The sequence below is a fragment of the Otolemur garnettii genome, unplaced genomic scaffold (assembly GCF_000181295.1).
Source record: "Otolemur garnettii isolate 467f Iridium unplaced genomic scaffold, OtoGar3 scaffold00039, whole genome shotgun sequence".
Taxonomy (NCBI): Eukaryota; Metazoa; Chordata; class Mammalia; order Primates; family Galagidae; genus Otolemur; species Otolemur garnettii.
Window position 1 is genome coordinate 2,193,936 of NW_003852434.1, and position 26,512 is coordinate 2,220,447.

Sequence of the window (26,512 nt, forward strand, 5' to 3'; positions counted from 1 at the left end):
CGGGCCCGGGCTGGATTCGAACCCGCCACCTTAGGTGTATGTGGCTGGCGCCTTAGCTGCTTGAGCCACAGGTGCCGAGCCTCATTCTTTATAAAAGAGTATCTGTGCATAGGAAAGATATACTCATCCATATATACTAGTTATTACTTGTAAATGATGGCCTATGGGTCATTGTCACTTTCTTTTTGTTGTGTGTCTGTATTTTTGGCACTTTCTACAGCAAGCATATATTTTCTTTTGTTATAAATGTCATTTTAAAAAAGAGATAACTACATAGCTAATTATTTTAATCTTGAACCATTTTAAATATTCTTTCATGATATTTTTAACAGAATTTTAATTAAATTTGTTAATAAAAACTTAAATTTAATATTTAATTTACCTTTAAATATTAAAAGGTAATATATATTACCTTTTCCTTACAAAACTTCCAGTCAGACAAGCAGGAGATGAAAATATCTCTTGGATTTCCCTACATTAGGAATGAAACAGTGGTTAAACAAAATCATACAGTATGCTTCTTTGTAGCGTGAGACGTGATAAATACAACATCTGTAACTGTTTTCCAAACTTTTCCCTTTGTCTCCTACTTGTACGCAAATTATCTTGGCATCCAAAAGTCTATTCCATTTTCTAGATCTCAAATTTTCAGTTGTAAATATGAGAAATCAAAAGGTTTATATGTACTCAGAGAAGCCACAAATAAAGAGGAAAAGGCATGATCTAGGGTCTGTACTTTCTGGGGATTCCAACCCACCCCCTATGCAAGGCCCTATTTATTTCTGTTTCACTGAAGTGGAAACAAAATAAATTACCAGAAAATAAATGGGAGGAAGGGGTATATAAGCTCAGTTTCATCTTAGAAGTAATTATATAAATAGTTCTTGATCATTTGTGCTTGGCAAACTATGATACAACTATTTTGTAAACCTATTTCCCAGGATTAGAAATATATCTGTGAAAGACGTTTGTCAGAATGAGCATGATCTTTACAGGTTGTAGGAGTTCCATGGTTTAGAAAAGGTTCACCCACATTGTTCAGCTATGAATAGGAGGTGTGTAAATAAGTGGTTCCAGGGTCAAATAGGACTGGGAAGTACTATAGACTATATTTCTTTCTCAGAGACTCACTTTACATACAAACACATTAAAGGCCCAGAGAAGTCACACAGTAAAGAAGGCTGTCCTTTAGGGGGGATGGTAAATTTTCTGTGTCAACATAACTAGGCTATAGTACTTGGATATCTGCTCAAATATTACTCTAGATGTTTGTGTGCTGGTATTTTTTTAAGAGATCAACAGCCAGAACTGTAGACTCTGAGGAAAGCACATTACCCTCCCACAATGTGGGTGGGCCTCACCCAATTGATTGAAGAGAAAAGACTGGGGTCACCCCAGGAAGAGGGCATTCTGCCTCCAGATGGCCTTTGGATTCCAGCTGCAACATCAAGTCTTCACTGAGCCTCCAGCTTGCTGGCCTAACCTACAGATTTTTTTTTCTTTTTTTTGAGACAGAGTCTCACTTTGTCACGCTTGGTAGAGTGCCGTGGCGTCATAGCTCATAGCAACCTCAAACTCTTGTGCTCAAGAGATCCTCTTGCCTCAGTTTTTCATTTTTAGTAGATGAGATCTCACTCTTCCTCAGGCAGGTCTCAAATTTGTGAACTCAAGAGATCCACCTGCGCTGGCCTACCAGCGTGCTAGTATTACAAGCATGAGCCACTACGCCCAGCCTATCCTACAGATTTCTGACTTGTTAGCCCTTACAACCACATTAGCCAATTTCTTAACACATGAACTGCCATGTGAGTTATATTTAACTCACACTAGTTTTGAGCCTGGAGCCTTACGAAGTATATAGAACTAGCAGATAGACAAAAGGCCCATAGCATACCAGTGCGCTGTGCAACTACGCTCACTGTTTGCGCTTTCACTGGGCCTGTCTCCCCCACTTCCTGTTGTCCTGCTTCAGCTGGCCCACCCAAGCATGCCTCACATGCTGGACTAGGTTTGCCAATTACCATAACTTTTAATTGTGCATTTTCCCTTGAATATTTGCCTGGCAGCTCTTCAAAAGAAAATGATTGGATAGTATGAGAGGACACAACACTGTTGCATATACTTAGGGGGTATGATTTAGAAGTCATCATGCAGGACCACTAAGGTCAACTCCAGATGCAATTAAAGACTTGTGGAATGACAAAAGATTCAATTCTCAGAAACAAATTTATTAAGTATGTCATGAGTCACATATAACTCATGTGGCACGCTGTGTAAAATTGATTCTAGCACTGCATGAGTTGCATATAACTCATGCAAGAAAATAATAAAAATAATAAATTTTTCATTAATTTAGAAAGAATTTTTTTGAAATTTTTATTTTATTTTACTTATTTTCATAATAAAACACTGTGGCCCCAAGGGAAAAAAATTTTTTTTCTAGTGTGACAGTAAATTTGATAAATAATCTCTTTCTCCATTGTTAGATAGATAGATGATAGCTAGATAGATAGATAGACAGATAGTGTATATACATACATTGGTCTATTTCTCTGAGAAACCTAACACACTCATGGGCCACAAAATCTCATTTCTCTGGATTGTGCAGAACCAGTTTGGGAAATGCTATTGAGAGAGAGAGACATGCGGGGGGCACCTTTTTGTATTCTGCCACCGTTTAGCCTCGACATCAGCAATCCACCTCTTTACAGTCTCTTCATTCAGTGTAGGAATTTTCCTCCTCAGATTAACATAGGAATTCTGAAGACAAAAAAGTAAAATACAATAATTTAGACATATCAGAAATAGTTACCCAACTTTTAGGCACAGTCTAAGCATAGAGTAAGACTGATTTCTAAATATGAATGACACCACCCTGGGACAATCATAAAATAAAGCTCTACCAAAAAGCAATCAATCATATGTTTGGTTGCCACTTTCTTGTCCAAGGGGGCCCAGACTCAAAGTAAATTTCCCTAAGAGTTCCAACATTCAGCACTTTGTACCACTACAATCAGGTCAAACTGATCAGCACTGAAGGGAAAATCTAGAGTAGCTATGTGCAGAAGTGGGAGGAACTTGATTTCCCTTGGTGAGATAGGGAAGGAAAGTCATGGATATACTATGAAGTATATACATGGATATACATGAAGCTTGGGTATTTTTTAGTACTAGCTGCTAGGGTCATTTTTAGAATCTGTTACCGTGCTGGCTTACCAGGAAACCGACCAAACACCATTGACAAGGAGACCCCCAAAAGGTAAGTAGAGTCTAAAGAAATCATACTTATTTCACATTCACTAGGGACAAAACTGCTGATTTTTGTGAGCAAATATTGATAAAGTTTAAACAATAAAGGATTGTTAATAATGTCCAGCTATTCCCCCAAAACTTAGGCTAGTAACCTGAGGATTTTGGAATTCACTAAACCTGGATTCTACCACTCTTTGTTTTGCTTAAAATGCCAAGTTACAGAACATCTAGAGATCTACTTTTTACCTCTTTGTCCATCCAGAGAAGAATGCTTTGATTCTCTCCAGCAATCATTATTAACTCCTTTTCTGAGGCGTGGCTTTCTGAAAAGGATGTACAAAAAGCAAAGTTTAGAAAGTCATTTGGCACAATCACGCATATTTAGTTTAAATGATTTTAGATTCTTCTTAAAGGTATAGTCATTTTATCTTTTTAATAGGCAAAGACTCAGCATATTTTCTACCAACTAAGAAGCAGAAATATATGTATTTTTAGAAGTAAAGTCTAGTTGGGAAATATGTGATTCATAAGATTGACATGTGTACCAGTTTAATATATATAATTAACAAAAATGTTTATATGTAAAATGCAAACAAATATTTAGTTGTTACCAAGTTTAATTCAGTTTAATATATATAATTAATAAAAATGCTTATATGTAAAATGCAAACATTTTAGTTATTTAGTAGTTAATTGTTACCTAGTTTAATTCAAATTTAATATTTAGTTAGTTAATTGTTACCTAGTTTAATTCAGCTCCCATTACTAAAAACCATGTTCTCGAGATGTAACCAGTGACTGCTGGCTATGAAAAACAACTACTTTAAGCCCCATATAACTGGTCATAAGAAATCAAAGATAATGTATGAACTCACTAAAGTAGTTACTATTCCTTTCCTCACAAGCATTGAGTACATTTTATTGCTGTAGGTCACCACCAAGCTTTCAAAACAACCAACAAAAGTGCTCTGAGGTGCTTCTAATGGCAGAATAAGTTTTGGAGCTCAGGCTGAGGTCACACAGGCACTGTGCAGCTCCAGCCAAATCACTGGCGCTAAGGGGCTAACCCTTTGCTCTCCAATCTCTGCATCCACTAGTAAAATGAATGACAGAACACACTTCCAACACCTGCTACAAGGATGAGGCGACAGGCGTATGCTGAGTGTGCTTCGAGTCCCTGCTACATGTCAACTGCTCAATATCCCAAGGGTCTCAAATGATTATGAGTCAACTTACCTAGATAGGAAAACCAGTCATCATGGAAGTAATAAGCCTCACAAAGACTGGAATCAGAGCTGCATGTACCTCTGAATCCATACAGTCTATGTGATTTTCTTATCATTTAAATTCACATTATTCCTATTCTGAAGGAGCAATATAAAAATCATGATTATTCTGACTTGACAAGTTACACGGACTCTTCTTAATTGTTTCCAGTAAAAAATGAAACCAATGTTTAGAAAGGCTCCCTTTATACACATACACTGCTTTCCTTACCACATCATCCACTTAGGAAATTCACTTTCTCTAAAAAGATATCACTCCAAATCCTGTGCTCCTGTAGAATTTACCTAATTGGAGTTCCTCATTTGAAGATAATCTCATGGGAAGTGGTGTCAGCTGATTTTGTGTTCCACTGTTTCCCAGTTGTCCCTCTTTTCCAGAACCAAAGGAAAAGACCTTTCCCAAATCAGAAACATAGGCAAGTGTGTGCCACCTATTAAATAAAACACGTGGTCAATTCTTGATTAGCCACAATGACAAGAGTACTTAGCAGTACAGTAAACTGCTGAAGTTAGGTTGCCCAGTGAGAGTGAAACTAGTTAAGCAACTCTCAAAGGACAAAAACCATCTGGAAACCAAGAAATCAGTGTGTAGCTGAGATACTTTGGAATTCAAGGGCATCTCAAGACCATGATGTCACACATTAGCAGACAGGGTTCCCTTTCTTCAGAGCCAGATCTCCTCTTGCCTCCTGCTCCTTTTTCAAGGCTTAGCTTGAGTCCTTCCTCTCTCCATCCTAGATGACTCCATTTCCCAAAGACATTGATCACACTGATTTTCCTACTAATTGGTCTCTCCCACTGCACTGATGTATAGTACAGGAATTTGGCCTTGCCCAAAGAGAGGTCTGACCTTTGTACTCAGTTCCTGGGAGGTAACCTCCAAACCCATGGAATTGCCAAAGTGATTGAGGACAGTCTTTGTTATTCATGGAGGGACCCTGCCAAAGCACTTGAGAGGTGGTAGGGGAAAGCTCCCCAGATCTGCAGTATAAGCCAGACCTACAGAATAAAGGGGCTAGAGATTGAGATCAATGATGTGGGCAATGATTCGATCAATCATACCTAAGCAATAAAACCCTAATAAAAACTCTGGACTCAGGTGAATTTCTCTGGTTGGCAAATTCTGTACATACTGCCAGATACCAGGCTGGGAGAGGTAACACCAGCCACCTGCTTTAAAGAGAAACAACTTTAAGTTTGGTGTTTGGACCCTTCCTAGACCCTACCTTTCTCTTCCTTGGACTGATAACTAATTTGCATCCTTTATTTGTAATAATTGTAAATGTGAGTCTAATAGTTTTCAGTATGTTCCGTGAGTCTTCCTAGTGAATTCTCCTGTTAGTAAGGGGATTGCCCTGGCTTACATGATGATCAATCTCTAACTTGCCTCCTTCTCTTATAATACATGCTACTCAAAGGACCGTGTGTCATGAAGAATCCAAAGTGATGATAGCACTGCTCTGATGAGAGAAATTAAATGACATATCAATACTAAAAAGAACATCTCTCTGGTGAAGGAAATCATATTCCAATAATCTGGTCTACCTTAACAGTATTTCCCATTGATGTAATTTTACTCCAAGATCAAAAGAAAATACGTCTACAGATCAAAAATATGTACAACAGTTTTTCATAGGAAGGGTTTTGATATACTAACACGTGCACTCAAAATTCAGATAGCGTCTAACTTGCTCTTTGTTTAGTGAGGAAAACATTTGCCCAAAAGAAGAATAAGTGGGTGAAAATATCTTTTTAACCTGACCAAATTTCAACATCCTACTGGCAAGATAGGAATTGATAAACCTGACAATTTAAGAAAATAATTAGGTAAACCATAGAGTTTAAGATTTTTTGCCCTTATGAAAAAGTGAGCTATGAAAAACAAACCTCTCAGGAATAGTCTACTCTAACCACTGCTTTCCTGTGATTAGAACAGGCTACTAGGAAAGAATTATGGGCACTAAGAAACATGTGGCCCTGAGGGGTCGTGAGAGAGGGTAATACATAGTGAATAAGCCTTTGTAATTCATGCTTATTTATTTTTCCCAAATAAATAATGACTTATTTTTCTTTCCTTTTTTTTTTTTTTTTTTTTTTTGAGACAGAGTCTCACTTTGTTAGAGCCCTTGGTAGAGTGCTATGAAGTCCTAGCTCACAGCAACCTCAAACTCCTGGGCTCAAGCGATTCTCTTGCCTCAGCCTCCTGAGTAGCTAGGACTACAGGCACCTGCCACAACCCCCCATTATTTTTAGAGATGAGATCTTGCTCTGGCTCAGGCTGGTCTTGAACCTGTGAGTTCCAGCAATCCACTGGCTTTGGCCTCCCAGAGTGCTAGAATTACATGTGTGAGCCACTATGCCCGGCTGACTTACTTTTGTTAAAGATAAAAGTACATCTGAGTAGTTACCAAGGTATTTCACTAAAGAGACAACAGAAAGAATATTTGCTCATTTAAAGAAATCAAAGAAAATAAATGTGTATAATAAAAGATTTAGTAGGATTATCTAACAATACAAATTAAGCATCTTCACCGATTTGAAAATGTTTGACACTTAACATCTCAAAGAAACTGATGGGAATTTTACTGAGTTACTCCCCAGTTTACATTTGGTGATCTTCTTTGACACTTCACATCTTACCTTCCACATGCTATCTGGGTCACCCTTTTCCCAGTGAGCTCGGTCACCAAACGGGGTCTTAGCTCATTCTGTGTTCCACTGTGACCAAGTTGCCCATATTTTCCAGCACCAAAAGTAAACACCAGCCCATCCTAAGAAAGACCTTTATATTAGATGCCAGAGAAATGTAACATGGAAGTCATATTCACTGACGCAAAACCTTCTGCTCAGCAAATAACTAATAAAAGGACTGTCAAAGTTAAGCTTCCAAATTACTTTGGAAGTGACATGTGGGAAGTGACAACGTTTCTTCCCTGGGAAACACTAACTGCATATAAAATATTCTTCCAGAAATACTGTCAAAAAGGCGCAGTCACCTCTGTGAGCAGGGCAGTGTGAGAGCCACCGCAAGTGAGAAATTCCACTCTCTGGTCGTCCAGTGCTTCAATAAGGGAAGGAGAAGCTTCACCTATGTAGGGAAAAACAGCGGATGTGACCAAAAGGAAATCCAATAGCACCTCTGTACGTTGACTGTCCCAGGGACTGGAAAAAAGTGGTCTACATACAGAGGCGGTCAACTGTATGGAACTGGGCCTACTGTACTGACATGCACACGTGGTGCTTGTCTGGTCTATGGCAATTAGGTCAACTGAAGGAGGTGGCCAGTGTAGGACGGTGGTCACCTATGGAGGTTCCACTGTACTGACTTTCACCTTGGAGTTACCTAGACTGCTTCCTCTCAACCCAGCAACAACAGTTCCTATCGTATTCTGACATGAAAGACTCTGGGTCAGGATGTTTAGGCCCTAAATCAGGGCCTGAAGGAGGGGGTGAGGTTGTGGCCAAAAGGGTCACACTTAAGGGTCCCTCCTGTGAAAGGCCAGGCTGCTTCCCAGAGCTCGTTCATCTTATTCCTACCTGACTTGATGAACTTTAATTGTACTGCATTAGATGTTTCTTCTAACAACCATTTTTTCTTTTAAATTCTATACTGCAGCGTCTTTGGCTTAATACTGCCTCTTCTTTTCTTCACTATTACGTTCCCATTAAAACAACCAGACATTCAGAAAAAATAGTTTAATGGCCTAGTTACTCTTTTGCTTCCTTTAAAAATTTTTCTAATGCTGGCTAATGGGTTATTCTACATAACTAGCACTGAACTATGTCAGGGAGAAATGCAGTAAATGCTGACCAGAGATCTAGGGTAATGCACACATCACCCTGTAGGGTCAGGCAGCAGAAAGTGTTACATCTGAAAACTCTAATAGTTGTCTCAGACCATAAACGATTTTGCCATCTGCTCTGTTCAATAATGGGAATTGTGTGTTTTTTGTTTGTGTGAGTGTGTATACCTTATAGAATAAGATCAGGACATGTGACTTGCTAAATAGAATGTTAGTATCCTTTTGTAATAATATAATTATATTAATAGACTTTAAGTGCAAAGGCAGAGATTATATCATCTAAATTTGTCACTTTACAGAAAAATAAAATAAAGCCTAGAGAAAAGTTAAGTGGCTGGGCAAGACCCTGCAGTTAGTAACTGCAAAGAGGGAACCAGGAATCCAGATGTTCCGATCCCTAATGCAATGCTTTGTCCTTGAAATGGGTCTCAAATATAGTAACCACTTCCAAACTATGCATGTCTCTTAGACCAATTCAGCCCTGAAGACAGAGAGAAATAATCAGGAAAAACAGAGCAAATTCGAGTGGGAAATTTGAACTGTTTTGACATGTTAAATTCATCTCTATTCTAAAATATTACTTGTTGATAATATGACTCTAAGAATACATTCCATACCTGTGGTGTGGCCCAGGCCTAGTTGTCCAAATTCATTTTTTCCCCATGAGTAAATGTTTCCAGCCATGGATAAGGCCATGCTGTGGGCTTCTCCCGCAGAAATCTGCACCAAGGGGACTCCTGCGAGGGTCTCCACCCTCTGTGGTGTTGGGGTTGAGGGAAACACCATTCCAAGTCCGAGCTGGCCATGCAGGTTCTGACCCCAGGCAAAAAGCTCACCACCTTGATATAAACAGAGAAACTGATGTCAGCAGACATTACCCTGGGGCATTATGCACGCTCTACGGAATGTTAAAACACGATCTTACCTTCACACTGACCGGACTCTCAGATCCCGCCTGTCTGACTCAGAAAACAAGAGTGTTTAGGAGTAGCAGTGATACTTCCCTATCTCCTACCTCTAAGGGTATGATGAAGTTATTTTAACACATTGTAATCAAAATTTAAGCAGTATTTACTTAAAAATCCGAGAGGACTGGCCCATGAAAAACAGAAACATTCTATCTCTGGGAAAATAAAACTTGGAATTACTCTTTTCACTTCCTCCCTCTTATGTGCCTAAAAATTCCAAATAAACAACTTGTAAAATTGCAGAATCCTTAAAACATCAGTTTCTTCTTCCAATAATTAAATATATAAAGCCTATTTTTCAAGGACTCCTCTAAAGGAGTCTGAAAAGCCCATCAGAGGAGGAATGTGCACTGAGCACGGCTTTGCAAAATACAGCACAGGATCTGACGGGAGGCAGCGCCTCTCCTTCAAATAGCCTTCCCTGTGCCTTCCAGTCACCAGAAATATAACCATGAGCACGACCAATTTCTCTCTTGCTTTGCCAACTTTCATTCTTTCTGTCTTGTGATTTACCAATAATAAACACCAAACATCCCCATACCCTGCATATAATCGCCCCCAGACCCTGGGCTAGGGTGGGTTTCACTTCATAACCTAAACATGGTAGATACTCAATGTGAAATATTTGCCTAAGAATGGATGAAGTCAAAGGACTACTTTTTTCCAGTAAACGTATCATATTCTCAAACCTCAAAAGGCCTTCAGTACAGGTAAAACACTTACCTGTTAACTTCTTCCAAATTCAAGCTTCCATTCAGTTTATGAACATGTTTACATATGTCTACCATAGTAACAAAAATTCCTTTGACCCCAAATTCCCCTCTTTCTCCTGCTGTCTTAATTATTACTTTAGGAAATAACCCATATTCACTGCTTCCCTCCCTCCAGTACAGTAGCTCATAGGAAACAGGCAATACTGAAGGGCCGAGGAAACTACTCGAATTCAAAAGGTAATGTTAAAACACCCCAGAGGCCAGGCCTACAACTGGACAGAAATCCTGAGCGCCTACCACTGGAGCTGAAGGAGTGCTGGGAAAAGGAAAGAAAGGTTCCAGAAAGGGGTAGCCCAGGCCTGGCCCAGACTCCAGAGAGAATAGTTTTGATTATCCAGAAAGTTTTCACTATTTCATACTTGAAAAATAAAAACATGGGCTCAGCGCCTATAGCATAGTGGTTATGGTGCTAGCCACATACATCGAGGGTGGCAGGTTCAAACCCTACCCGGGCCAGCTAAACAACTGCAACAATAAAATAGCCGGGCATTGTGGCAGTCACCTATAGTCCCAGCTACTTGGGAGGCTGAGGCAAGAGAATTGCTTAAGCCCAAGAGTTTGAAGTTACTGTGAGCTGTGATGCCACGGCATTTTACCGAGAGCGACATAGCGAGACTCTGTCTGAAAAAAAGAAAGAAAAAGAAAAACATGATACAAAATGTAGGAATAGTAATTATGGAAATCTGAAAATGTTATAGATTCAAGAATTCTCTTTTTCTATCTCCTTTAAGAATAGTCCTCCGAGGCCAGGCCCAGTGGCTCACGCCTGTAATATTAGCACTCTGGGAGGACAAGGCAGGTGTGCTTGAGCCTGAGCAAGAGCAAGACCCCATCTCTAAGAAAGAAATTAGCTGGGCCTCCTGGTGGGCACTTGTAGTCCCAGCTACTCCAAAGGCTGAGGCAAGAAGATCACTTCAGCCCAAGATTTTGAGGCTGCTGTGAGCTATGACCCTAGGGCACTCTACCCAGTGCGACAGAGTGAAACTCTGTCAAAGGAAAGGGGAAAGTGAAGGACTGAACCATACCATATTTAAAACCATTTTTCTATCATGTTGCAAAGTGTGGCATATACATTCTCCTGGCTCTACATAGAAATACATTTATTACTTATAAAAAATTGATGTTAAAACGGTACCTTTTGAGAGTGCAAGAGAATGATAATCTCCACATGTGATCTGAATTATACACTTTTCTTGCAAAATTCTTTGAAACCTGATGAAAGAAAATATATTTTATGCTAATCACCATAATGGAAGTTACCACATGAATGTTAGAACTATTAACTGTATTTAATTAGGAATTGAAAGTCAAGAAAAAAATTTAAATTTATTGCTTCACATTCAGCATATATATTTAAAATTACTTTCAAAAGCTTTAAATGGACTCGGCACCTGTAGCACAGTTATGGTGCCAGCCACTTACACCGAGGGTGGCAGGTTTGAACCCAGCCTGGGCCAGCTAAACAACAATGACAACTGCAACAAAAAATAGCCAGGCGTTGTGGTGGGTGCCTATAGTCCCAGGTACTTGGGAGGCTGAGGCAAGAGAATCACTTAAGCCTAAGAGTTTGAGATTGCTGAGAGCTGTAATGCCATGGCACTCTACCTAGTGTGACGAAGTGAGACTCTGTCTCAAAAAAAAAAAAAAAACTTAAATGTTTTAATTAGTGGCTTAAAGAGAAAATAATATGCATTATATATGTGTAAAAGGATGATTCTAAAATACTTCCTAATAAACTAATAAACTTGAGTTATAATTCATATGATAGACCAGGAAAAAGTCTCACAAGTCATTCCATGATAACGTATTTTTCTAGGTTGGAAACTTACACTGATAGCATTATTGTGAGGATCAAATTGGTCAATGACTAGTCCAATTACATCTTGGAAGACTACTCACTCATTTCCTGTAAATGCCAAAACAGCATGATACCTGCCCTAGGAGACATACTGGTTTGAAGTATACTAATGGACTTCACTGGATACTTTAGGATTCATCATTTACATAAGATGCTATTATACATAAAGCAGGGAACAAGAAGCATATACGGTAACATTTTCCTACAAAATTAGTGTCCTTTGAGTAAAATTAAAATCATTTAATAAAAGAAAAAAGTTCCTTACCTTGGATGTTCTATGCTATAGTTGTACTCAAATGGTTTTCCATCGGAAGATAAAACCAACAGGTGCTCTCTTCCTTGGTCCATGGAATGTATCTTCATTTTTTTTTCTAACTTAAGGTATTCTGCAGAGTAAATCCAACCAAGAACTGCCATCACTCTGATCATTACCCATTATCATTATTGATTTCATTACAATACATGTAAAACATCTGGAAAAAATTCCAACTAGACAATCATTGAATTAACATGAACTTCTCTTTAAGAAAATTCATGCATGCCAAGCAAAATTAGGAATAACAAATGTCTTGAAGTAGATTTTTTTTTCATTTGGAAAAGCACTGATTTATACTTTGTTTTAAATGTAGTATACCCTTAAAACAGCCAGTTAAATATCTGCTTTTAGCTTTTTGTTTAATAAGTGGAGACAAACTAAATTTGAAATGATAAAAATGAAAAGGTGTATGAGAAAATATAACTTAATTTTAGGACACCATAACTCAGTTCAAGAACAAATATACTGCATATTCTGACACCTATTCTCTCCAAAAACAAAGCAAATCACAATAACAAACACTTCTCAACTGCCTCTAATAGAAGCCAATGCCTGTGCTTTTAAAAGAAAGGGCTGTGTTTGGAGGGGGAGGGGGCTATTTTTAAAGGAGATGCTGTCCAAAGAATTTTCGTTGGCATTATAGTGCATTTTGACCTTATTAAAAGTTAAGAAATTTGAAATTGTCCACTAGTTACTACTTTAACTCATTTTATTTGTTCACAAAAATTAAAATTAAACAAGGATACTTTGGGGATCTTGTTCCACTCTTCTATGCCAATGAAATAGAATCTATTCGTTTAAAAATCTCAAAGCGCAAACCACATTGCAAATTCTAGGAGAAACAAACCAGTTTGGTAATAAGAAATGGCCCAATAGACTTCTTTGAAAAAGCTATTTAAAGACTGCACCCCGTGGCTCACACCTGTAATCCTAGCCTCTGGGAGGCCCAGGCAGGTGGATTGCTTGAGCTCACTAGTTAGAGACCAGCCTGAGCAAGAGTGAGACCCTGTCTCTAAAAGAACACCCTGCTGTTGTGTGGGTGAAATTGTGAGAGAAATCGCTGAGGAGTAGAGACAGACAAAGCCCTCCTCTTGAAGCATTTATTTGTGGTCTCTGCCAAGCATTAGGGACACCCACAGGTTGTGTGGAAGCTGGTCCCCTACACTGTTGTGGAGGGCGCCTGAGTCTCAGCTTCTTGGAAGACTAGGGTAAAAGGATCGCTGGAGCTCAAGAGTTTGAGGTTGCTGTGAGTTATGACACCTGGGCACTCTACCCAGGGTGACAAAAGTGAGACTGTGTCTCAAAAAAAAAAGGCAATTGAACATTTTAAATCAGTTATAAAAGAGGGGTATTCGGGGAATAAAGCCAGAACATCCAGGTAGCCATTTGGAAAAACAAACCTATCGTCCCATCTCACTCCTTAAATCAAAATCAATGTACCAACATTTTAACTTCAAAAATAAAATCTTAAAACTACTATAAAAATGAGCACATTTTTTAACATTTTGAAAGTGTGGATAGCTTTCTAATTTAACCCAAAATCCATAGGCCTCTTGAAAAGGAAAAAAAAAACTGTAAGAAAATTTAAATTGTGCACGGCAAAACATAACATCAACAAAAAGTAAGATGAGAAAAATATTACAACATATATGACGTGCAAAAGCCTATTCTTTTTTTTTTTGAGATAGAGCCTCAAGTTGTCCCCCTGGGTAGAGTGCCATGGCATCACAGCTTACAACAACCTCCAACTCCTGGGCTCAAGCGAGTCTCCTGCCTCAGCCTCCCAAGTAGCTGGGACCACAGGTGTCCACCATAATGCCCAGCTATTTTTTTGGTTGCAGCCGTCATTGTTGTTTGGCAGGCCTGGGCTGGATTCGAATCTGCCACCTTAGGTGTATGTGGCTGGCGCCTTAGCCACTTGAGCCACAGGCGCCGAGCCCAAAAGCCTATTCTTACTCAATATTCAAGTACCTCTTTCAAGGAAATAACTCATTTTTTTTTAATCCAGGCATAGATGAACATGTAATTTACCGAAAAAGGAATACAAATGCCCCCTGGAAAACGGAAAAAGATGCTCGACTGAACGTTAAGTACCAAAGATACGCCGGTTAGATACCAGTATGTCACTCTACAGATGGGCAAAATTTTAAAGAACACTGTGTGTGCATTTCCTTTCCTGCATCTGTAAAATCGGAACCACAGTACCTAACACCTACGGAGACTAGGATCTGGGAGAAGCTTAATCCAAGGCCAATGTGAGATATTATCACTGACAGAGAACAGGATAAGGACATTCTCCAGAGGCTCACAAAATCCGGGCAGGTATGTTCTAAAGAGGAGGAGGGGACCAGATCTGAAGAGAACCCAGTTATAGAGGAAAACTGGCTGAAATGGTGAAGATTCTGCCTGCATACTCTGTGTCGGTCAGTTTGCTCAGTGACGGAGCTATCTGTCGCTCGCATCCCAAGAAGCCCGCGCGCAGCAGGGACAGGGGTGAGGGACCGCGCAGGTGCGCAGCACCGCACACCCAGGACCGAGCCGAGCCTGGCGTGAGCCTGTGGCCAGCGCGGACCACCACAGCGCCGGTGCCCCCTGAGCTGTCCTTCCTTCACCCCGCAACCCGGGCCAGCCTGGGAGAACGTCCCCGCTGTCCCCGCCGTCCCCGCCGTCCCCGCCCGGCCCCGCAGGCGGAGCGGGCACGGAGCCCAGCAGCCCGCCCCTCAGACCCCGGCCCGAGGCGGGACGTCGAGCGAGCGTCGTCAGCTCCACTCACTGGGCTTCCCGGCGCCGTCGCTCCCCGCGAGCCCCGGGTGGACCTGGACACCGGCCCCGCCGTGCTCCAACACCGCCAGGCGCCCCCGGGCGCAGCAGATCTGGCGCGTCGCCTGGGCCCTCGCGAGCAGCGCGCCGTGCAGACCCGCGGCGCCGGGGAACAGCCAGAGCTGCGCGCGGGGCGGCTGCGCGGAGCCGGTCCCGGCGGAGCGGGAGCCGGGGGCCGACCCCGGAGCAGAGCGCGTGCAGCCCCGCGCCCTCCTCGGCGGCCTCCGCTCCATCGCCGCTTGGCCGGGCTCCTCTGCCGGGAGACAAGAGAAGACGCGGAGACGTGGGATGTGAGGGACCCACTGGGCGAGCCCGGCGCCGCCCCGCAGCCTCCTGCGCTCCGCCCCGGCCCGGCCCCAGGCTCCCGGAGCGCTGTTTGGGGGCGAGGCCAGCAGTCAGTGAGAAACGAAACTGAAATTATTTAGGGGCCGAAATGGAAAACGAAAAGGAAACTCGAAAGTCAGTGGCTTAGGAGGTGGCCAAAGTAAACAAGCCTCGGGCAGGTGATAAAGTGAGACGCACCCCCGGGGGACCCGGGAGGCAGCGGCCTCCTGAACTGACTCCCGGATAGAGTGGCTTTGGAGGAAACCGCAGTTCCACGAGGAGGCACCCCCACACTTGCCGACTTGAAGAATTGCCAGTCGTAGTGACAAAGGACCCTGAAGTTTGTTAAGCGTTCTGCTCCCAGCGGAGCCTCGAGAAGTGGCTGTGCAGTCAGTAAGCCACCGCCCCCCACACTCCCCGAGCCCGGAGAACAGTCACGTGCTTTCTGTTAACGTAGTTTGGCTTTTTCTAGAATCTCGTACAAATGGAACCCTATCTAAGTGGTCTTTTGTGTCTGACTTTTTTACTTAACAATGCTTTTAAGATTCGGCCTACTGGCTCGGTGCCTGTGGCTCAAGTGGCTAAGGCGCCAGCCACATATACCTAAGGTGGTGGGTTCAAATCCAGTCCGGACCGCCAAAACAATGACGGCTGCAACCAAAAAATAGCCAGGTGCTGTGGCGGGCACCTGTGGTCACAGCTACTTGGGAGGCGGAGGCAGGAGACTCACTGGAGCCCAGGAGTTGGAGGTTGCTGTGAGTTGTGATGCCGCAGCACTCTACCTAGGGGGACAGCTTGATGCTCTGTCTCAAAAAAAAATATTCCTCGTATTGAGGAGACACTGCATAGAGTGTTAGGGTTGAACAAAGATTCTCCAACTCTCCAGCCAAGGTAACTCTAATCCGGTATGCCAGACGTCCCGATTTTAAACAATTTGTCCCGCGTCCTGAGGCGTTATTTAAAAGTCCCGATTTTTGGAAAGAATGCATGACAAGCTAGGGATCGGCGGGACAACCGGAAGGGAATATACAGTTTCGGCTGCTGAAAAGGTTAATGTAACTCCATTTGGGAATGAAGAGGTTAATGTAACTTCATTTGGAAATGAAGAGGCTAATGTAAACTCCCTACTCCCCACCTGGGCAAGGTGGCCCAGGTGGACCAGCGCCCTACTCCTTTGAGCCACAGGCGCGGCCCTATACATAATTTTTTTTAATGCATTATATTTGTAAATTGTACTTAGTTGAAATTAAAAATATATATATATTACAATACTATTTTTGCGTTCTATGAAAATTTGTGTTGCTCCATATAGACCAAATTTTTAATTAAGAACACCCCCCCACCCCACCCTCATCCCTGTCAATGGTGTCCCGCTTTACCAATGTTAAAATCTGGGCACCTTAGGTATGCTAACTCTCCCATTGGCTAAACAAGGGGGAGTCCGTGTGGTGTTAACACTTCCTCCTGTATGGATATGAATACCTAGAGGAAAACGGGAACCCCAGTTAGCTCCGTGGCTACAGTAGGGCCCTGCTAGTGACTTGGTGCCTGACTGGAGGTTACTGACTTCAATACTCCAGGATTTCAGAGCAGTTCTACAGGAACTCCTGAAGCTGGGCCTGTCACCCGTTATCTTAGGGTTCATTATCTACCTTATAGTCCACTATTCACTTCAGTACTGTGCTAGACAGTAAATGAAAGTACTAATGTTCTTGTTGAGCAAACCTTAAATTTGCAACCACCACTGGTGAATACTTGAACACAACTGTACAACTGTTTTATTTCAGGTGGTGTCTGTGACTAAAGGAGTAGGGTGCTGGCCTTGTATCCTGGGGGTGGTGGGTTCAAGTCCAGCCCTGGCCAAAACTGCATAAAAATAAATAAATTCTTTAAAAAATTGTTAACAAAACAAAACTGTTTCATTCCTCTTATCCTGGCCCCATCCTCAGTTATGCTCCTTATCAGCAGTAAGAAGCCAAGTAGTCCTCTGCCCTTCGTCCATCTCATTAGCCCACACCTCAGGAAAGACGTGGGATGAAGCCTGGAGGGGTGGGGAGCTGAACCCACCCTTTATAAAATTAATAATGAGTCTCACATATCGGTAATAGTGTTAAAAAAAAAAAAAAAACCTCACAAGGGGGGTTCATGTTGCTTGCACACCGAAAGCCAGTTACTGAGACAACAGGATTATCAAGGAGGAAAAGATTTATTTCAGAAGATGTGTCAACTGGGAGGCAGAGGCACACACTGCCTCAAATCCACCTCCCCAATCAGCAGGGTCGGGGGAGTTTATGAAGGTGAAAATGAATACGCAGGACTGCAGTGACTCTGGGTATAACAGAGTCAAAACTACAAGTCATGTAGCCTGAGCACATGTCATAGGAAAAGCTTTAATCTCTAACAACACCTAGAAGCATTTCTTCCTATGGAACCAAGAAGACCAGGATATAAAATACTCAATATATACCTATAACCAAAGATGAATACCAGTCATGTTGAGCTCCTCTTTTAATTGCAGCAGTCAAACATGGCTTACATATTACATATGTAATACAGTTCCATTTTTTCTTAAAATGTGTACACATTTGTTACCCTCTGTATAGGGTAAAAACATGATGTCTCTCTCCATTAAGTTAAACCTTCTTTAATTTCCTTCAGCAATATGGTATCATTTTCAATGAACACTAAACATCTTTTGTTAAATTTATCCTGAAGTATTTGTTTTGATATTGCAAATGGTACTTTTTCAAATTTAATTTATGATTGTTGTGAGTGTATAGAAGTACAATTAATTTTTATATATTTACCTTGAGTCCTGAGATCTATATTTACTTATTAGTTCTAATAATAGGATCTGTCAGCTTTTATCATTCACCTTAATTTAATTTAATTTATTTACTTTAAAAAGATAGGGTCTGGCTAGGCGCCTATAGCACAGTGGTTACAGTGCCAGCCACACACACTGATTCTGGCAGATTTGAACCTGGCCGGGGCCAGTTAAACAACAATGACAACTGCAAAAAAATATAGCCAGGTATTGTGGCAGCCACCTGTAGTCCCAGCTACTTGGGAGGTTGAGGCAAGAGAATCGCTTAATGCCAAGAATTTGAGGTTGCTATAAGCTGTGATGCCATGGCACTCTTACCGAGGGTGACATAGTGAGACTCTGTCTCAAAAAAAAAAAAAAAAAGAGACAGGGTCTCATATTCCTCAGGCTGGCCTTGAACTCCAGGGGTCACCTGATCCTTCTACCTCAGCCTCTCAAGTAGTTAGGCCTACAGGTATGCATCACTGTGTGGGGCCTTATATTAAATGACAATCATTGTTCAGGGAATAATTCAATAAAAGCAAGTATTTTTTTTTTTTTGCACAATGCCCAGCAAATTTTTCTACTTGGTCTCAAACTCCTGAGCTCAGCCTCCCAGAGTGCTAGGATTATAGGCATAAGCCATCTCACCTGAAATGAGAGCAAACATTTTAATAGCAAGGTTAGAGATATAGGAAATGTTTTACATAATTGTGTTTCATTAAAAATATTATTCTTGATTCATCACCTTATTATTTATCCAGACATCTGTCAACTAATTATCTTTATTGTAAACAATTTATGATTATATAAATGAATGGGGTACAAAGTGATGTTATAATTTGTGAATAACATATCCATCACCTCAAATACTTAACTTTTTTTTCTTTTTTTTAGTTTTTGGCCAGGGCTGAGTTTGAACCTGCCACCTCCAGGATATGGGGCCGGCGCCCTACTCCTTTGAGCCACAGGTGCCACCCCAAATACTTAACATTTGAAACTTTTTTAAATTTTGAAATGAACAATACATAATAATTAACTACATAAGTTAATTCTTATTCATCATGCTATGCAATAGAACTCTCCTAATTGAAACTTTGTACCCTTTGACCATCACCTCCCTTTACTCCCTGCCCCACATCAACTCATTCTAACTAAAATCCATCAAGCCCTTGTATTAATGAGATGTCTGAAGAACAGAAGAATCTGAGGGCGAGGCAGCCTTCCCTGTGACTCTTGGAGGTGACTGGATTACAGTGAAACAAATCCTCTGTTGCTATTGATGGCTACTTGAAGTGCTTCCTCCACTCTTTCCATTGTAGAATATTTAGGGAGGTCCAGAATATTATAACAAGTCACCGATCTTGGGTGATCTCTTTCGGTGAAAGTTTCAGGACAGCGAAACATTATTCCCTCTTCCCGTAAGCCTCTCACATGCAGCCTATCACGTCCTGTAAGAAAAACTAGAAAGGAATAAACTTTGGTTAACATATTGCATGGAAAGAGTAAAACTTAAAATTAACGGGAAGAAAACAAATCACTTCCTTCAGTAAATATTTATTGAGTTCCCTTGTGCAGAGAGGACTAGAAGGAGCATAGAAAAATTATGACATTTGGTCTTTGTCCTTAGTGAGATCATGGCCTAGTTGGGAGGAAATTACAGACATGAAAATATAGTAGCAAGATATAAAGAAATTTCGGGTGGAGGGAGGGTAAGTGGTGAGACCACACCTACGGTGCATGTTACAAGGGTACATGTGAAATTTACTAGGTGTAGAATATAAATGTCTTAACACAATAACTAAGAAAATGCCATGAAGGCTATGTTAACCAGTTTAATGAAAATATTTCAAATTGTATATAAAACCAGCATCTTGTACCTCATGAGTGCATTAATGTACACAGCTATGATTTAATTTTTTAAAAAAAGATATAAGAAAATTTAATTGGCTCATCTAGGCAGTATGATGCTAGGAGCCTAAAAGACTCAAGTCAGGGAGAGAGATTTCAGGCTGTGGTCATCAGGGAGACTTTACCGAGGTCACACCTGGCTATTTCTCAAGGAGAGGCACTGGAGAAGCTTTCAAGGCAGAGGACAAAGCCCATGAGTGGGGAGAAGTACTTGAACTCAATGAACATACAGAAAGTTGAGCCACTGGGCTGCGGCAAAAGTTTCCCACAGAAAGAGAAGATGGGGAAGGTAGAGGAGGAACAGGCTGGGTTTGTGGAGAAGTTGGAATTGTCTCCCAACATCCCCAGGGGCAACAAAAGTACCAAGAAGAAAGATCTTAGGAAGAACCAAACATTGGGATGAGGTGAGAGAACAACTCTATCCCAGAGAATGCTTGCTTAAGGTTCCCACCAGGGGGCGTTCTTATACCATGAACCTCTTGGACTCACATCCTGGTTCTCCTGCTTACCAGCTGTCTGAACAAGCTGGACAAGCTACTAAATGCTCCAAACCTCTTTTCCCTCATGTCTAAAATGGGAAAAAAAGAATTGTGCCTCCCTCACAGCACAGCCTTGCTATTAGGCTAAAGGGAAGTAATAGATACACAGTGATCAGTACAGTACTTGGAGCAGAGGAAACGCACAGGAAACGCTGCCCCTGTTAGTACCAGCATCAGTTATTGTTATTATTTCTAAGTGGTATATTATTATAAAACAGATATTTTACATTTTCCAGGATCACAGGACTTATTTAAGTGAGGATAGGAATATCAGATGGAAGGCTTGATGGCACAATCTAAAAACTGGAGCCAGGATGGAGAAGTGTAAAAATGGTAGTAACATAACAATGTCTGTCTCTCTTTGTTTTTAAATGGGAAACAGTCTTATGTAAGGGCAAGAATGCTGATCTAGGCTTGGCGCCCGTAGCACAGTGGTTACCGCACCTGCCATGTACACCGAGGCTGGTGGGTTCGAACCCGGCCTGGGCCAGCTAAAGAACAATGACAACTGCAACAAAAAATAGCCGGGCGTTGTGGCAAGTGCCTGTAGTCCTAGCTACTTGGGAGGCTGAAATAAGAGAGTGGCTTAAGCTCAAGAGTTTGAGGTTGCTGTGAGCTGTGACACCACAGCACTCTACCTAGGGCAACACAGTGAGATTCTGTCTCAAAAAAAAAAAAAGAATGCTGGTCTAGAAGGCAGGGAACCTGAACGCTCATCCTTGCTCTGCCATTACTGTGTGTGACCCAGCAGTAAGAATAGCTTCAACATGAACAAGATATTTTATTTATATATTATTTACTTATTTATTTATTTATAGTCTCATTCTTGCCCTGACTAGAGTACTGTGGCTTCATAGCTCACAGAAAACCTTAAACTCAAGGGCTCAAGCAATCCTCCTGCCTCAGTCCCCCAAAGTAGCTGGGACTACAGGGGCCACCACCACGAGCAGCTAGTTTTGTTCTTTTTTCTTTTTTTTTAGTAGAGACGGAGCCTCACTCTTGTGCAGGCTGTTCTCAAACTCCTGAGCTCAAGTAATCCACCCACCTCAGCCTCCCAGAGTGCTAGGATGTGAGCCACCGTGCCTGGTCTGAATTTTTATCTTTTTATATATATGACATATAATTACAGATCTGTCTATTACTATACTACTTACGGAGAAATCTTTTCTTTTCATCCAAAGTTAGTCTGTGGAAAGCCTCCCAAAACATCAGGATAGTAGGATGCGATGGGTGGTATCCATGCCCATAACCTGAATTCTTGAGAGAAAGAGGGAAAAATGGTTTTTCAGGGGGAATACATAAAAGTTGTGTAGAAAAAGTGGGACACTTTTAGGTACCACCTACCTGTTCAAATTGCTTCCAGTCATAATCAGTATCTCCAATTATTGCTGCCATTAGTTCTTCAGGCTGGAAAAGTCTAATTATTTTTTCATCACAGACTCTATAAAATCCTCTCTGAAATTCCTCATAAACTGTTTTTACAGAGATGTTGAAAATGTAATCAACATACTTAGAAACGTAGTCTTTCCTTGGAAGCAAAAACAAGAAAAACGCTAATGACACACTTTACTACTGACTGAAATGTCCTATACTTTGCCCTCTTTACCACTGCTATGGAGAAGGAAAAGTGAATGACTTCTACACAGTACATGGGGGGCGTGTTGTGTTGGGTGGTCAGCTAGGAGCAGGAAATTTAGACAAAAGAAGCAGAAGGATTAAGATTTTATTCAGGGCAGCGCCTGTGGCTCAGTGAGTAGGGCGCCGGCCCCATATACTGAGGGTGGCAAGTTTGAACCTGGCCCTGGATGAAGTGCAACAACAAAAAAAATAGCCAAGCATTATGGCAGGTGCCTGTAGTCCCAGCTACTTGGGAGGCTGAGGCAAGAGATCACTTAAGCCCAAGAGCTGGAGGTTGCTGTGAGCTGTGACACCACAGCATTCTACTAAGGGTGACATACTGACTCTGTCTCAAAAAATAAAGACTTTATTCAGCTCTCTTCTTCCTCACTGCAGTCCTGATGATTTTTTAGAAACACTAATCCGAATATGTCATTCTCCTGCTCAAAGTCTTTCCAAACATTCCCATTGCCCTTCAGGTAAATACCCAGCCCTTTAGCAGGGATCAACCTCTTCCCGCGCTCTGACCCTGTCAGACTTGGCAGTCTCTTCCCACTCTTCCATTTTCATTCTTTTTCTTTTTTTTTTAAGAGACAAGGTCTCACCATGTCACCCAGGCTGGTCTCCACCTCCTGGGCTCCGGCTCCACCCCCTTCCATCTCCGCCTCTCCAGCAGCGGGACTCAGTGCGCACCCTCCCCCTTCCATCTTCATCTCGGGCCTGACTCCCTTCATGTCAGCGCCTGGCTGTCTCTCTTTTGCAATTAGGCCACAGAATGCTGCATTTCCTCTTGACCTGTCAGCTTCTACCATGTGTCAGACTTCAACATGAGCAAGACTTGCTCAGGGTTGGTCCTTCAGTGCCTTTCCCCTCTCCCCGGCATAACACGTGCTGCTTTGTGGAAATTATTTCTGCAAGGTCTGTCTTGCACCATAGGATGCAATCTCCACTGCAGGATGGCAGGGTTGCTGCTGGAGGCATGGCCACAGACCCGATGGTTACGGGTTACAGGTAGGGGTGGATTAGAGCCACCTGCATGGAATAGCCTGTCTAAATCAACTCCTCTCTGCCTTCTCCCTGTCACCAGTGGTATCCTGGTAAACATTTAACAACTGGCTCTCTGAAAGGGAGGGATGCAGGGGGCATCCACATTTGGAGCATTTGCTGATTTCCATGGCGCTAATGCTCCCACCATGGCGCTAATGCTCCCACCATGGCTAATCTTAAGCTACTAACACTTTGATAATAAACTCTTAATGTTTTTGAAAATTTAACAATCAGCTCTCACAAGCTGGTACCAGCTGGCTCTAAACCACAGCTACCTGTAACTCCCTAGTCTCTCAATTGGTTTAATTTTTTTCAGAGTGCTTCTCCTATCTGCCCTTATATTACATAATAATACATATTATTTGTGTATCATCTCACTGCTGCACTGGAATTTAAGCTCCAAATTTTGCCTGTTTTTTTGACTGCCGTGTCCAGCACCTAGAGTATTCGGGTACAGAATAGGGGCTCAAAAATATTTGTTAAATGAATAAATTCAGAAAAATGCTACAAAGGAAAGATTTAATTGATTCCTTTTTCCTCTTACTCTGTAGCCTTTTTAACTTTCTAAAAGACGAGACGCTAGAATAATCATTTGAGAAGCTAAAATACATTTTTAAAGTATAATGATGTAAATACTTTACATACAGTACATGTATATTGGGGAATATAGTCAAAGCAGAAATTCCAGGTCTTAAAGCTTACTTGTTGGTTTGGTTCACAGGTACGGAGTTCCCGTTTGGAATTAAGTCAACATCAGTTTGGTCCCAATGTATCTGTAACCAAAATATATTCAGGTATTAAAAAGAAAAAAAGTCTGAATAATCAGCCGCTCACAAATACAATTGTTGCTAGTACTTTTTCCCCTATAGAAATTAAAATAACTGGGAGCTAAATAATTATATAATTCAGCCTTTAAAATACATATACAAATTAAAAACCTATAGGAGTACATGTGACATATAGCTTTCAAGCCAAATTATTCTGTTTAGTTGTTTACATCATTCACATTTATTGGTTAATCACTCATCTTCACTTTATTTGGGAATATACAGACATAAGATATCAAATGAGAAGCAGGTAAAGAGAAAATCTTGCAGTAGAGAGGTAAAATAGCTTTCAAAAAAGGATCCCATATTTACTATATTACAATAAAAATTATTTTTTAAAAACGGATGAAAGTTAAACTGTATCTGGCTTTTTTTTAGTACTCACAGAAAATTGTATGTCAAGTACTTCTTCAATGTCATCACCTTCATCGTTTAGAACTTCTTGCAAATTCCTAATGAAAATTTGGTTGAAAAAATTGGATTTGTTGATCTTATAAAAATTTCAAAAGTAAATGTTCAATGGAAAAACTGTATAGAAATGCATAAAATATCATGTAAATTTCCTTTCCTCCCCCTTCCTACTTTGTCTTCCTGGAGTTAATCTCTATTTGCAGTTTGATTTGTTGGAACACTGTTGCCACACAGATACGCTCTTTCTGTGTGGAAATAACAAAAAGGGGCCTCTTCCTCTAAACCTGTGATTCTCAGCCAGGAGTGATTTTGCACCCTAACCACCCCACGGAGACATTTGGCAAAGTCTGCAGGTATCTTTGGTTTTTGCAATCATGGGGAGGGTTTCTCCTGACATCTAGTGGGTACAACCCCAAATGCTGCTAAATACTCTGCAACGTCCATCACAGCCTTCCACAACGAAGAATTAAACAACCCCAAAAGTCAGTGTATCCAAGGCTGAGAAACTCTGCTTTCATATAAATCTAGCCAATGTATTCTTCTACTAACAGTAACGGAAGAAGTGAATCCTAACTTGTTGCCAACACTGTAAGAAAAAACTTTTAATAGTTGTCAAATTTGTACAATCTATAAGCAGAAAAATAACACCTCCTTATCATTTTCGTTCCCTCGTTTACTACTGATGTTGAGTGTATTTTCATTTTTCACACACACTCACATAGCCATATCTATTTACTATTTACAAGTGTGATGACACATTTACATCCAAAGCAACTGCTTCCAACTGGAGAAAATCAAGAGACCAGGCCAGAATTCTGTATATTTATTAGTCAAAAATTAGAGAAGAATTTGGCTTTTCTCCATGTTTGAAAGTTTGCTCAATTGTAAGTCATGCTAAAATTCAAATTCATCTAAAGGGCATACAGTATAGAAATTGAAGACAGTCTATGTGTCTCTGCGTATGTAGCATTATTTATGTATAAACTGAGATTTACTAGAGAAAATTAAACAATATTTACTGAAAAAATTAACAATATTTACTTACTTCCCCAAAACAGGACTGAGTTCTTTTAAGTCTTCCAATGATGGTTTTTGGTTCAGAAGTTTCTTATACAGAGCCAGTGGGAAAGGAAGGTTGGCAACATTGGAATTGAATAAGGAGAGTCCACACAGAATTCCAAAGAGAAAGTATCTCTTCTTATCAATTTTAGGCTGAGAAAAAAGAAGAAAACAATCCCCAAAGTAAGATATTATAAATAATCAGTAATACAATAGGATAATCAAATGAGTAAAAAAAAAAAATTGGGTTCTTTCTAAAAGTCACAACTTAGAAACAAATTGGGCCTCAGGTAAATAGAAATTTGAAGTTCTTGCATACGTTATGTAACATGACTTAAATTGTTTCCATCATTTTCAGTTCAGAACATTAAATAAATAAATGTATTGTTGTTACTAATGGCATATCTGAAACAAAAAAATGTGCAGATAGCTGTATAAGCTAAGGTTTTCACTATTTAATTTTATAGTGTTTGGCTTGAAATGTATGTAGAAAAATGACCCTGAGAAAGGACAGGTGCACTTTGCAGATGAGTGTCCCATGAGTGGTGTCTTTTTTGACCAGGCAGTCCGCAGCCTGGGTGGTGTACTTACAAGGACAGGGAAGGTGACTGATGCTGTGGGCCAAGAAGGTGAGTGGAAGAAAGAAGAGGAAGAAGAAAAGAGCCCCGATGAGGCTGGCCTCTCTTCTCTGCACTTTTTCATCCTGGCAGAGAGAAAACACTGGCTCCAACTGTCCAGGCCATCACTACAGCCCAGCAGAGAGGTCTCTCACTAGCCTGAAAACTCTAGGATTTTGATCCAACCTTTGCTATCAGCAGGTGCATGACCTTGGGCCACTCACATAATATTCTGCGCCACACTCTACTTGCACTATTTACTTCTTAGAGTAATTGTG

At 41.0% G+C, this 26,512-nt stretch overlaps 2 protein-coding genes across 2 annotated transcripts in view; both read right to left on the reverse strand.

The window, feature by feature from the left end:
• Nucleotides 1-15,391, reverse strand: part of HERC5 (HECT and RLD domain containing E3 ubiquitin protein ligase 5) — a 57,647-nt gene extending 42,256 nt beyond the window's left edge. Inside the window, exons 1-10 of the mRNA XM_012805298.2 lie at nucleotides 15,030-15,391; nucleotides 12,206-12,326; nucleotides 11,218-11,294; nucleotides 8,959-9,180; nucleotides 7,535-7,626; nucleotides 7,179-7,309; nucleotides 4,824-4,969; nucleotides 3,499-3,575; nucleotides 2,657-2,760; nucleotides 413-472 (exon numbers count right to left, since the gene is read on the reverse strand). Of these exons, the coding sequence (XP_012660752.1) occupies nucleotides 413-472; nucleotides 2,657-2,760; nucleotides 3,499-3,575; nucleotides 4,824-4,969; nucleotides 7,179-7,309; nucleotides 7,535-7,626; nucleotides 8,959-9,180; nucleotides 11,218-11,294; nucleotides 12,206-12,326; nucleotides 15,030-15,309 (1,310 nt within the window). The 5' untranslated portion in view covers nucleotides 15,310-15,391. The remainder of the gene's footprint in view (nucleotides 1-412; nucleotides 473-2,656; nucleotides 2,761-3,498; nucleotides 3,576-4,823; nucleotides 4,970-7,178; nucleotides 7,310-7,534; nucleotides 7,627-8,958; nucleotides 9,181-11,217; nucleotides 11,295-12,205; nucleotides 12,327-15,029) is intronic.
• Nucleotides 15,392-19,185: 3,794 nt separating this feature from the next.
• Nucleotides 19,186-26,512, reverse strand: part of HERC6 (HECT and RLD domain containing E3 ubiquitin protein ligase family member 6) — a 51,121-nt gene continuing 43,794 nt past the window's right edge. The window contains 6 exon segments of the mRNA XM_012805332.2: nucleotides 19,186-19,669; nucleotides 21,811-21,913; nucleotides 22,001-22,184; nucleotides 24,023-24,093; nucleotides 24,533-24,599; nucleotides 25,604-25,770. Of these exon segments, the coding sequence (XP_012660786.1) occupies nucleotides 19,458-19,669; nucleotides 21,811-21,913; nucleotides 22,001-22,184; nucleotides 24,023-24,093; nucleotides 24,533-24,599; nucleotides 25,604-25,770 (804 nt within the window). The 3' untranslated portion in view covers nucleotides 19,186-19,457.